Here is a 12496-nt window from a genome sequence, read left to right on the forward strand (position 1 = left end):
AAAATATGGACATATGTGTATGTAGTCAGAGTGACTTGACTAAAACTAAAAACATATATTATACTTTCTAAATAAATGCATAAAAATCATTGTTACTCGTCTTTTAATTAAATGTGGTCCTTATGTGCATGCATAAGCAACATTCTAAGTGGACGTTCGGACATAAGAATTATAAAATTTCGAAAAAAGTAAAAAAATATTTAAGTGAAAATGGTATTTGAAAATTTAGAGTTGTGTTTGGACATGAATTTTATGAGTGATATGAGTTGTGTTTCGATATAATTTTGGGTTGTTTTTGAATTTTTTGAGTGATTTGAGTGAACATTTTTGGAAACAGTTTTTTGGAGTTTTTTAAATTTTCGAAAAATTTTAAAATTCATCTTTGAATGAAAATTGACAATTTTATGGCCAAACAATGATTTCGAAAAAAGTAAAAATATTTTCGAAAAAAATGAAAAAAAATTCATGGCCGTTTCTAAGTATGAAGTATAAACATTTGTACTCCAATAATATGTGACTGCTTTTCACATTACTTTATATGTCTATCTAATGATTGGAATTCTGCTAAACTAAGATTGAGATAAATTTAAAACTTAAGTAGTACAAATTTTGATGTACATCTTTGTTGTCATTCCTACAGGTACAAAATGACATTTCTAAGTTAATTTCTTACTGTCAATTTCACTTTATTAATTAAAATTACCAAATATATCATATTAATGGAAGAAAAGAACAAAAGCATCTCGAGCCAACGAATTAAGTAGCAAAACAACACAGTTATAGATTGTAACTTTCTATGATTAGCATATTTGTTATACTATTTAATTGGAGTTTTTACCCAAAATTAGTGGGATGCAAATGACACTTTCTAAAAAGTCGTTGGTCAAATGCAAAAATTAGAAAACATTTGGATTGGCTTGCACCGCAGTTAACAATGAAGAGAGAGAGAGAACAGAAATAGAAGTAGAAGTAGAAATAGAGAAAATACAAAGACAAAAAGGAAATAGAGCGAGAGAGAGGAGAGAGAGAGAGAGAGGAAAGGGAACCGTCTGATAGTCAAACCCAATACACCAACATCAACACCAAAAAGTTCTCGCCGGTGTTATCTCCTCAGGTTTTCCGGTGAACTGTTCCTGATATTCATGCTTTATCTGATCATCAAATTACGTCAGCGCTCGGCTGTAGCGGCGGCGGTGGACGGTGGCGGCGGAGTAAGCGCTGGAGGACTGAAAGAAGTTGAAGTGGTTGATTCTTCTTTCCGGTGGTTACTTGCTGGTTACCAGTGAGAGATTCTAGATTTCGTATTTGATTATATATTATGAAGAAAAGCCAAAACATCAGCAGCAGCAACAGTAATAATAATAAAAATAAGGTGAAGAATGGGACAAATACCAATGGATTTATCCCCAATTCTCTCAAGTTCATCTCATCTTGCATCAAAACGGTGTCGACTAATGTCCGCTCCGCCGGTGCCTCCGTCACCGGTTCCGTCTCCGATGATCACCGCAAAGACCAGGTCCCTTTCGGTTTTCTTCATTCATTTTATGCTTTTGAGTGTTGATCATTTCATTCTTATAGTTGATTTATGCTAGTCAGTTGATTTTGGCGAGTTAGGATGAGGATTCAAGTTATAGATTTGTTAGAAGGTTGAAAACACCTATTCCAAATTATTATTCTCACTTTGTACTGTGTGTTATTATCTACTCATTAGGTATTTGGATAGCATTGTGTGTAGCAGAATTGGCTCAGAAACTACATTTGGTATTAAAATTGAGATCATTTACACTGAGAGTTCAACTGAAATTTTTTGGACAATGCTATGTAGATAGAAATGTGGATGTTTATGAAAAAAAGAAGACATATTTGATGTCTAAAAAAATTGAACTCTAGAACCAAGGTTATGTGGCATCACGGCCGAAGTACTGGAGCTTGAAATGGATGTGGTACTGCATACTGCCCCTACTCTTTTAATTTTGTTTTCTCGAAGAGTGTGTTACATTACTACGGAAAGTGAGATTAAATGATTGTGAGTGCATTTTAACTGTGCAACATGATTAGATGTTTAGGTTCCTACTTCCTAGCCTTTATTTGGACTTGATTTATGCTATGCTAAGTTGGCAGGGAGATAATTCACCCCATAGTGTTCATTTTTTTTTGATGAAGTAATTCACCCCAAAGTGTTTATACATTTCAGTTGTTTCTAGGATCAAACCATAATCGTTTTATTAATTCTTTGGGTAGACTGGACAATTCCCTCTTCTTTTGATTATGTAGAAGATCTATTAGGCACATTGCATTTCAATTTAAGTTTCTTCTTTTCATCTTCTGAGATGAATTTTAATTGGAGAAACATGGTCAATGTGAACAACTTATTTGTGAATGAGGTGTAGTTGTTGTTGTATATTAAAAATCTGGTGTGCTTTGAGGACCGTCCCCATCTTTATGTTTATAGACCCGTCCGTAACTAAATCCCTTCTAGTAATGGTATTTCACAGGTGCAATGCTTTTGTTGTCCCGTTTCATCCCTGGGAAGGGAAAATGCTAAAGGAGAAGGGGCCCTTGGGGGGGGGGGGTTAATATAGGCATGATTCTCAGTTATAAACTTACAGCCTGTTACTTGGAATTGTCATCACCATCTAATAAAATGTGATTGAAGTTCTTGAGTTTTTGGATGCCAACGTGATTACTAAATTCTCATTAGGGTAAAGGATACATAACCATCACCATGCGCCTCATGAGGTTTCCCTAGGGATCATGTGTAGTTAAGCTGTTGCAACTTGGAACTGTGGAATGCGAGGAATACAATTTTGGGCTCAAATTTTGAACTACTAATGGTATATAATTAATTTTCCATTGTATCAAAAGAAAACATTTGCATCTTTATTGAGTTCCATTTTTTTACTCAATTTGGTTCTAGGATAAAAAAGTGGCCATTTACTTTATAAAAAGAGATAAAAAGGTGACACTACTTTGTTAGTCTAGGACATCTCGTCGCCATATAAGCTCTATGCTTCCTTTAGTGGGTTTGTTGTAGGATTAACAGCAAAATTTTACTACTCCTATATTTACTTTTTTTGGGTGTAAAATCTCCAAGTAATCAGTGCTATTAGTGTTCTAATTTTATTGATTATGGAACTATGTAGCAGATTGTAATTTAATCCATATATAAAGATTTGTGTCGTGCTTTCTGTTTTTTAAGCTCGAAGCAGTTCATAGTCTTTTACTCTTATTTTTTCTGCATCTTTAAATTTAGACAACTGACTATGGGATCAAACAAGATCTCCTATGCAGCAGCTTCCTAGTCTCAGCTTCCATCTCTTCTTCGTAAGGAAGACCACCATAGGAATCCCACATATAGGAGAGATAATGGGGCGGAAAAATGTTACTTGTGCTATTTATCTTCAGTTCTTGTCAGGTCTTATATAAGAAATCTTCAGTTCTTGTCAGCCAAGGAATCTAGGGATGGGGTTGATAACTTGATTAGTATTAATGTACTTCATTTCCCTTCGCTTATTGGCTCGCTCGAGAAAAGTTCATCTAATTAATTTGGTCCTTGTTTCTCCTCTGACCTCCCCCCACCCTCATAAACTACTGCTCAACAGAAAAGAAGAAAATTGAAGAAAAAATATTAGATGAAGGGTAAACTTTGGTTTGTGGTTTACAACTGCAGGGATTTGGAAAAGATTCGATGTTGATTGTTATATTTGTTAGCAAAGTGCCTTGGTTCTGGACATCTTTAGATACTCAAGTGAAGTAAGATATTCCGACTGTATTCTGATATGGAATATTGTAGTCTTTTCTGCTTCACCGCATCATAACTTTTCTAGGTTGTCGGTATAGGACGTACATATGATCTGACTGAATGTTATTGGCTCGTTCTTTTCTGGCCAAACAGGTTTTATGGGCTTGCTTTGACAGACTAGAGCTTGGGTTGTCTTCTTTCAAACGAGTGCTCCTTATTGGTTACTCTGATGGATTTCAAGTCCTGGATGTTGAAGATGCTTCAAATGTTTGTGAACTAGTTTCGAGGCGCGATGATCCAGTAACTTTTCTACAGATGCAACCTATCCCTGCAAAATCTGATGGTCGTGAAGGATATAAGAAATCGCATCCCTTGCTCTTGGTTGTGGCATGTGATGATAGTGCAGATTCAGCTTCAGTTCAAACTGGGAGGGATGGTTTCATTGAGCCTCAGGGAGGAAGCATTATACACTCACCTACAGCTGTACGTTTTTACTCTTTAAGGTCCCACAGCTATGTTCATGTTTTGCGATTCCGCTCTACTGTGTATATGGTTAGATGCAGTCCGAAGGTAGTGGCTGTTGGTCTTGCAGCACAGGTAAACATCTTGTAATTTTTATAGTGATGGTTTATGCCTTTATCCATAAATTTGAGAATTACACTGAAGATTTTGTGCTCCCTTGTATGTTTGATGTGTTGGCAGATATATTGTTTTGATGCTCTTACCTTAGAGAACAAGTTTAGCGTGCTCACATATCCTGTGCCTCAGTTGGGTGGCCAAGGTGTGACTGGGGTCAACATTGGCTACGGTCCCATGGCTGTAGGACCGAGATGGTTAGCATATGCTTCAAATAATCCGCTGTTGTCAAACACAGGGCGCTTGAGTCCCCAAAGTCTTAGTCCTTCTCCAGGTGTTAGCCCTTCTACTTCACCTGGTAACGGAAATCTGGTAGCTAGGTATGCCATGGAATCAAGCAAACATCTAGCTGCTGGATTGATCAATCTTGGGGACATGGGATACAAAACTTTGTCAAAATACTGTCATGAACTTCTTCCTGACGGGAGTAATTCACCAGTGTCAACAAGTGCTAGCTGGAAAGTTGGGAGGGTTCCAGCACATTCATCTGAAACAGATGCCGCGGGCATGGTATATTCTACTTAAAGCTTGTTTGTATTATCAAGATGCTTATGAAATTAACTTAATTGAGAAGTTCTGTTGAAAATGAAACCAAGCTTCATAAGGAAAGGGAAGGAAGGGCTTCATGTTTCAAGTTTGTTGACTGTTATACAGCTATTTTTCGCTGTTCTGCTGATTTTGACATTTTTGATGGCCATATCTCCAAAAGATTAAATTGTGTACAGTTGAGGACAGGATATCTGCTATTCGTGCATGTTTACAGCTCATCGAATCTTTTCATTTGCTGGTTTTATCTCACACTTTATGATTTCATTTGTTGCTGGTGCATCAGATATTCCTAGTTCAGCGTGATGCCAGGCATAAATATTCAGTGAATTATCTTCATCCTTAATTTGGCGCTATAGTTGAGCTCTTGAACCTGTTGGATCCTCTTTGTAATCGGCAATTAAATCGAATGAAGCGTAATAAGTGCAATATTATTCCTACTTTGTTCCCTCCTAACCCCAGAGCTTTGGTTCAATGGTAAAAGTTGTATGCGAGATATGTGGTAAGTACACGTCACAAGGTTGAAACCAAATAAAGTCTGTAAGTGGAGAAGGGTAGGGGGCTGGTCCATCATATAGCAAGTTTCTAAGGGGGAAACAACGTTTTCTCGTTTATTAAGCAAATTATTACTGTCATAAAACAAGTTGAATGTTAAATTTTACTTTTTCGACTATCCAAAATTAAGCTCTATTATCCTAAGTAGCATACTACAACCCGATATCAGAGGACAACTAGAGCAAGCAATATGTTACTCCCTCCCTCTCTCTCTCTCTCGCTCTCTCTCTCTCTCTTAAATGTGAATAGTTTGTTGTCCAGATGTTCCATACTAAGCATTAACCAACTGTTTATAGCTCCTAAGTTGATGATTGTGCTACATGCAATTTTGACAGAGAGTAACTGTGGCAGAGCAGTTATGGTGATGATGAGAACTGAATTTTCCTGCCAACTTTTCTGCTGCAGGTTGTTATTAAAGATTTTGTTTCTAGAGCAGTTATTTCACAATTCAGGGCGCATTCCAGTCCTATATCTGCTCTGTGTTTTGACCCTAGTGGCACTCTTCTTGTAACTGCCTCTACACGTGGGAATAATATAAACATATTTCGCATTGTACCTTCTTGCTCACCAAATGGAGCAGGCAGCCAAAGCAGCGATTGGAAAGCTTCACATGTCCACCTCTACAAGCTTCATCGGGGTGTGACTCCAGCTGTGCGTATCTGTTTGCAGTGTTTTTCTTTGATATTCAATACTGAGTTTGTCTCTTTATAATGATTATGATTATACAATTCTCTTAAAATCTGAATTTGAATAGGTGATACAAGACATTTGTTTTAGTCACTACAGTCAGTGGGTAGCTATTATTTCTTCCAGGGGAACTTGCCATCTTTTTGTCCTATCCCCTTTTGGTGGTGAGACTGGTCTTCAACTACAAAATTCTCATGTTGATGGACCCATACTTCTACCTATTCTTTCGGGACCATGGTGGTCTACATCATCTTTCATGGTCAATCAGCAGTCTTTTGCGCCAGCGCCAGCACCTATCACTCTCTCTGTGGTCAACAGGATAAAGAATGTGAATTCAGGTTGGCTAAATACAGTGAGCAATGCCGCATCTTCTGCAGCCGGAAAGGTTTCTGTGCCTTCTGGTGTTCTTGCTGCTGTTTTTCATAGTTCTGTACGCCGGGAACAACCTGCTCCGCAAAACTTCAATCCGTTGGAGCATCTTTTGGCTTATACTCCATCTGGTCACTTAATTCAATATGAGTTGATGCCCTCATTTGGTGGAGAACAGGGTGACGCGTATCTGAGAACCGGGACTTCATCAGTAGTTCAAATGCAAGAGGATGACGCTGGGGTGAAAGTTGACTCCATTCAGTGGTGGGATGTTTGTCGAAGAGCTGATTGGCCTGAAAGAGAGGAATGTATTCATGGCATTACTATAGGTGGCCGTGAAGTAACAGACATTGTCATGGGAGATTCTCTTTCTGAAGATGATGATACGGGTGAAAAGGATTCTGCTAAGCTATGTGACCGGTCCCATTGGTACCTTTCCAATGCTGAGGTGCAGTTGAAGTCTGGGAGGATACCTGTTTGGCAAAAGTCCAAGGTTGTTATCATCTCTTGTGGAAATTGTCTGGTTCCTCTAATACTTTTGAATATATGTACTGATATTATTTGTATCTGTTCTAGATATACTTCTGTACCATGAGTCTTTCTGGATACGAAGAGCAGGATCTCTCTAGAAGTTTTTCTGCTGGGGAGATTGAGATTGAGAAGATTCCTGTCAATGAGGTCGAAATAAGGCGTAAAGATCTACTGCCTGTGTTTGACCATTTCCACAGAATTCCATCAAAATGGTCTGATGATAGGTAATGCAATAGTTATTATGGATCCTTTGCTCATTTTGTAGCACTGAGACTTTTATGTTCGTAAAGGTTGAATTGATCCAGACCAAATGAGATAGGGTGTCGGAAAATTGGGTTTTACTTCGCATTATCTGCATGATGCAGAGTTGAGGCCTACCGCCTTAGGACTGAGTAAATATTGTTTTCAGTTTTCGATGGCATTGTATGTGTTCTTTAACATTGATAAATAGGTCTTGAAACCTTTTTTTGGGGTGATAATGGTTGCGTGTTGCTAGCTTGTGCGCAACTTTGCTATTCCACTGAGTTCCTGCTCCCACCAACACAAGTATCGGGTAACTCTTCCCACCAAGGCTTTTAGACATATCGGAAGAAATTATTTAGTGGTCTTTATCCTTGTGGGATTTGAACCCTGATCTCCAAGGTTTGCCTACACTAGGCCATACTGCAGGTCTTGAAACTAGTTTTAATGTTGATATTTGTCAGTCTTTCCAGCTTGGGTCTTTGGCAAGTAGACTTCCGTAATATTTATCCATTGCAGTTATGTTTTAGCATCCAGTGGACTCAGACCCAACAAAACCTGAGCAGATAAAGTGATTTACTGGATCACTAGTTCAACAATTAGGTGGCATAATGTTTTTTCTACCTTAGCAGAGGAGAATGACTTTGAGGATTTATGCCTTGACTGAAGAGTTGTGTCTAGAAATGTGTATGAGATTGATCTTTTCTATATCCTTTCAGGTTCAGCCTTAATGGTGGTCATTTGATCATTGTACTTATCTGTGGTTGTGAATGTGTCCCTGTGATTGTTAGTTCAGATTGGTTTTGTTTATAACTTGAGTTGCTGGCTAATCCATGAAACAAATTATAGTGTGACCATGAATTGCTGGACGCAAGAAGTTAAAAATAGGTGGAATGATGACTTTTGGAAGAACATTTGCTTTTGAAGAATTCTAGTGTCTGTCTGTAGGCATGCAGTGAAGCTGGTTTAAATTCTGTTCATCGTCCGATATGTCACTGATTGTATAGATATTGAAGTGATTTAAGTGAATGTACAGAAGTCGATGGTTTGTATGGAGATAAGCCGCCGTGTCTCTTGCATTATACAGCTTTCGTTTGCTTTTAGTCCTCACTTTTGGTTTGGATACTTTCCATTTCGTACCAAATAGGGTTCTGGTTGCCCGTGGTTTCTTTTATGATTAGTTAAATCATGGAAGCTTTATGGGGCAGTTTAATACTTCTCATGTTTGTGTAATAGTGCCCCGTGTATTAAGAAAATGGAAGTTACGATCACTCTATCTGTGGTCTCGGAGAAATGTGAACCCCTTTTTTCAACTCTCATCTCAAAAATTGTGTCTAGACCTTTTAAAAAAATTGTAGTTAAAAAAGACCGTGTTATTGGCAAAGATTGATGAGTTGCTGCCGAATGGCTGTTCAATGCCATCCAGAAAATGCTCCAGTGTATTCTTGCTCATAGGGGTCAACTGGTTCATATTGTTAGAGCAAGTTCTGCATTCTGCATTTTGTCATTGTCTCGTGATTCTCAGTTTAACCTTTTGCATGCAATTGCAGTACACTGACGATTTACAGTGAAAGATCGGATGAGAAGAGCTTTATATGTTTCATTATTTCCGACATGATTAGCATACTATAACTGATCCTAGTTAGTTACACGTAGATCATTAATATGGGTCTTTACTTCAGTGTTGCTGAATTTTTTTTGTGGCTTGTGTAAATCCTAAAACTAGATGCAATGATTGGTTTTCCGCTTTCTCTTGCTTAAACGATACGTCAGTGCAGGCACCAATATACCGAGGCATGCAACTCAGCACCCATGGACTCTGTTTTGTAGAGACGTTACTAAACGATTAGTATAGTAGATATATTAATTGTTAAGGAAATCATTATAGATGAATATGTTATTTGAAAAAAAAATATGGAGTCTTATAATTTGTCTTTGCATTAGACACTTAGAAAAATTACATCTTCTGTATATGAATCACAAATTATGATTTAGGAACTTGATTGACATGGTTTTACTTCATTTATTTTGCTTCATCATTAGGTTTTCAGTTCATTTGTTCATATAGTTGTGATATGTTTTTTGGTCATTTTCTTGTAGCTCTCTCTCTCTCTCTCTCTCTCTCTCTCGCAATAGTTGGTATATCTTACTATACAGTGTTATGCAGTCAAAATAATGTTGAGTCTTTTCTTCCATTATTCAGCTCTGCCATGGGTAAAGAAAAGTCAGGAGACACCACAACTGGTATTGCCAGGGCAGACTCGCTCTCTGAGAAAAGCTTTCCTTCTGGTGAGACTGTTCGACTTTTTTTAAGCATTAATAGTTGTTTTATGGTTGAATTTTTCTCTGCTTTGTCTAACATATATGCTTTCAGGGTCTTCACAAGTTCCTGGTTTACATGAAGTGGGCGTAGGTCCAATTTCTTATCCATGTATTGAACTATCTATGGAAGAAAATGATGGGTTGAGAAGCTCTAGTTATACTGTAGCCCCACAAGTGAGTAACAAAGTGCAGGCTGGTCTAGAATCATCCCCAAATATCTTGTGCTCCGTTGAGGAAAGCTATGTTTTAAATAGTCAGTCTCCTCCCAAAATTGAATCCTTCTCCACCAGAGGAATAAGTGCAAGAGAGGTTCAGTCTTCAAACAGTGTTGTTACTAGTGAAGCTTCAAACTCAAGTTCCAATCGTTCCGACATGAGTATGAACATTATTGACGAACAAACTGTTCATGAAGATATATGTGACCCTGTAGATTTTGGGCAATTTTTTCAAGAAGGCTACTGTAAGGCTTCAACTAACAATAAATTAAATGAGGTAAATGAACTGGTTGCTGATATGGATAGCAGTAGTAGTCCTTGCGACAAAGAGAAACCTGATGATGATGGGGAAAGCGATGATATGCTGGGAGGTGTGTTTGACTTCTCCGAAGAAGGTGAGTGAGATTAAGAGGGTTTTATCTTGTGGAGTTGCTTATTTCTTTGTCCCTCCATTCTTTTCCTGTGTTACTTAACATAATTTTTCATGAACCTGTGGATCTTTTTCATGCAATACCATTTCGCGTTAGGCCGATAAAATGTTTTATAGATTTAATCTATCATAATAGGACAGAGAGAAACATAAAAGATCTACTACAACAGAGCAGATAGACCTTAGGTAGTCCCCCATCAGGGCTTTCTCTATTTCTTTGACAGTATCGAGTATCTTCTGAACTTTTAGTTGCAAAGGTCATTATTGTTTTCTTCTGTATGTAATGCAGTTACCTTTGGTTGTTGCAGGTTGATGCCCGACTCTGATCCCAGCGTCGTACCAGCCTACTCTTATTTCAATAACATTTAGTAATGCTGGTACCTGGTAGTAGGGATTGGCAAATCAATGGAACACATCGTATAAACCATTGATATAGAGCTGAACATTTCGGAAGAAATCTACTGACTGATATGTGAAATATGACTTATTTCTTTCCTGTTGCCGGAGTGAAGATGCCTGATTTCTCATGTCCAATTCTCCTGTATATGTTGTATAGTAAAATTCATGATGCAAATGATTGGTGTGGACATGTTTTTGTCTATGCTGTGTAAAACTATGTTCTTTTTTTTTTTACATGAAAAAAAAGAAGAAAAGAAAATAAAAAATCAAAAAGAAGAAAATCGCCATTTATTGTACAGCTGTTTTCTGTTTCATTGACCGTTTGATTGGAATACTAGACTTTGTTGTTTGATGTTTATTTTGTATCAGGGATATTTTGGCAAAGTTGACAGATGTATAAGCATGATGCTGAATGATAGGGAATGAGTTGCTTGATGTCGAATGGGTCGAAGTTGCTTATTATTGACAGAAAAAAGTATGTTTAGACAGTTCTTCTTTGTCAATGTTAGTGCATATTGGCATTTGGTAGTTACATAATGCTCTTGGGTAATTGTATGATAAAGTATAACTGTTACTTCGACTCCCTTTTCAGTTAATGCCATTGCATTAACTAAAATATCGCATCCGAATTCTAAATTGTCCATGTAATGTATGATAAGTTTCAGTGGTTTGATTGGCTAAATTACAAAGGGAGGAATGAAGTATGAGAGTCCATTTCTATGCCAAAAGTACTACTCCTTGTGTTATCTTTTACCCCTTTCCTTTCTGTTCCCTCCAACCGACACCGACCCCATATTTGCAGGACTGTAATGTGTTGCTTTCATTTTCTAGTATGGTTCTATTTTAGTTCCAAAGTTGAAAGTCTTTAGCAAATTGATTCTTAGTGAGTTGAGTTGCAAGTTGGGAGAGGGGATGTTTAGTACGAGGATGCATGGTCGTATGTTGCTTTCTGCAAAAATCAGATCTTTCACACCTTGGTAACTTACTGGAAAATGATCCAGTATCTTTTTTGTTTTAAACCACAAAGGTGAATTTTAATGATAAAAGGAGAATAGTGGCAAGCAAAGCGCAGCGTGGGGCTAGTAGACCAGAGGCCTCAGCAGGAACTATCATTTGAGAATTAAGATGGCTTATGCCCAAATCTCTGTGCTATAAAGCGAATACACTAGTTAAACTTTAGTTGATTACTTGATTTTTCCGTCAGAGCTGTGTTTTAAAAGAACCAGTGGACCAATTTCTTGTTGATTTTGAAACTTATTGATACGTTGTTTAGGAAGCTCTTCACCTGGCCATGCTCATAAGCATTCACAAGTCACAAGTGTAATGAAGAAAAAAAAAGGGCAGTCCGGTGCACTAAGCTTTCGCTATACGCGGGGTCCGGTGAACGACCAGACCACAAGATTCTATCGTACGCAATCTTACCCTGCATGCAAGAGGCCGTTTCCTCAACCTCTTGACTATGTTGTTGGATCACAATATCACATTAGTTACCTTCATGGTCCATAGATAGGTCGCCCATCTTTCAACGTGTACTATTAAAAGCATTGCCGTTGCACTCCAAATAAACAAGCTCTTCGTGTTGAATTGAGAGGCCATTACTTGAAGCTAATGTGAGTGTTACATATTTAGCCACTGGTCATTTAGCCACATTATCAACTAATTAAGAACACCTCAATTCTGACGAGAGGTTGTTAAGATAAACTTGTAAATGGAATTATAACTAGAATATCATAAATGATTGTGTAATTGTACTTCCGTTGTCTTTGGCGGAGAAGAGGTAGAGGGTAGCCTAAGAAGAATTGGGGCGAGGTGATCAGGCAAGAC

General features: G+C 37.8%; 1 protein-coding gene across 1 annotated transcript; it reads left to right on the forward strand.

Moving 5' to 3' along the window:
* Positions 1 to 967: 967 nt before the first annotated feature.
* LOC104213487 (autophagy-related protein 18h-like) lies at positions 968 to 11107 on the forward strand. Its single transcript, XM_070168590.1, has 9 exons — positions 968 to 1516; positions 3896 to 4339; positions 4445 to 4888; positions 5885 to 6130; positions 6234 to 7028; positions 7112 to 7290; positions 9510 to 9595; positions 9681 to 10238; positions 10582 to 11107. Exons 1-9 carry the CDS (start codon positions 1319 to 1321, stop codon positions 10584 to 10586), a joined length of 2955 nt encoding a protein of 984 aa, XP_070024691.1. The 5' UTR covers positions 968 to 1318; the 3' UTR covers positions 10587 to 11107.
* Positions 11108 to 12496: the final 1389 nt, after the last annotated feature.

The sequence above is a fragment of the Nicotiana sylvestris genome, chromosome 1 (assembly GCF_000393655.2).
Source record: "Nicotiana sylvestris chromosome 1, ASM39365v2, whole genome shotgun sequence".
Taxonomy (NCBI): Eukaryota; Viridiplantae; Streptophyta; class Magnoliopsida; order Solanales; family Solanaceae; genus Nicotiana; species Nicotiana sylvestris.

Bases quoted from the DNA above. Each gene is read 5' to 3' on its own strand.
- LOC104213487 (XM_070168590.1), top strand. From the start codon at position 1,319: ATGAAGAAAAGCCAAAACATCAGCAGCAGCAACAGTAATAATAATAAA. The intron at 4,340-4,444 runs GTAAACATCTTG...ATGTGTTGGCAG, and splicing joins CTGTTGGTCTTGCAGCACAG to ATATATTGTTTTGATGCTCT. The intron at 4,889-5,884 runs GTATATTCTACT...TTTCTGCTGCAG, and splicing joins AAACAGATGCCGCGGGCATG to GTTGTTATTAAAGATTTTGT.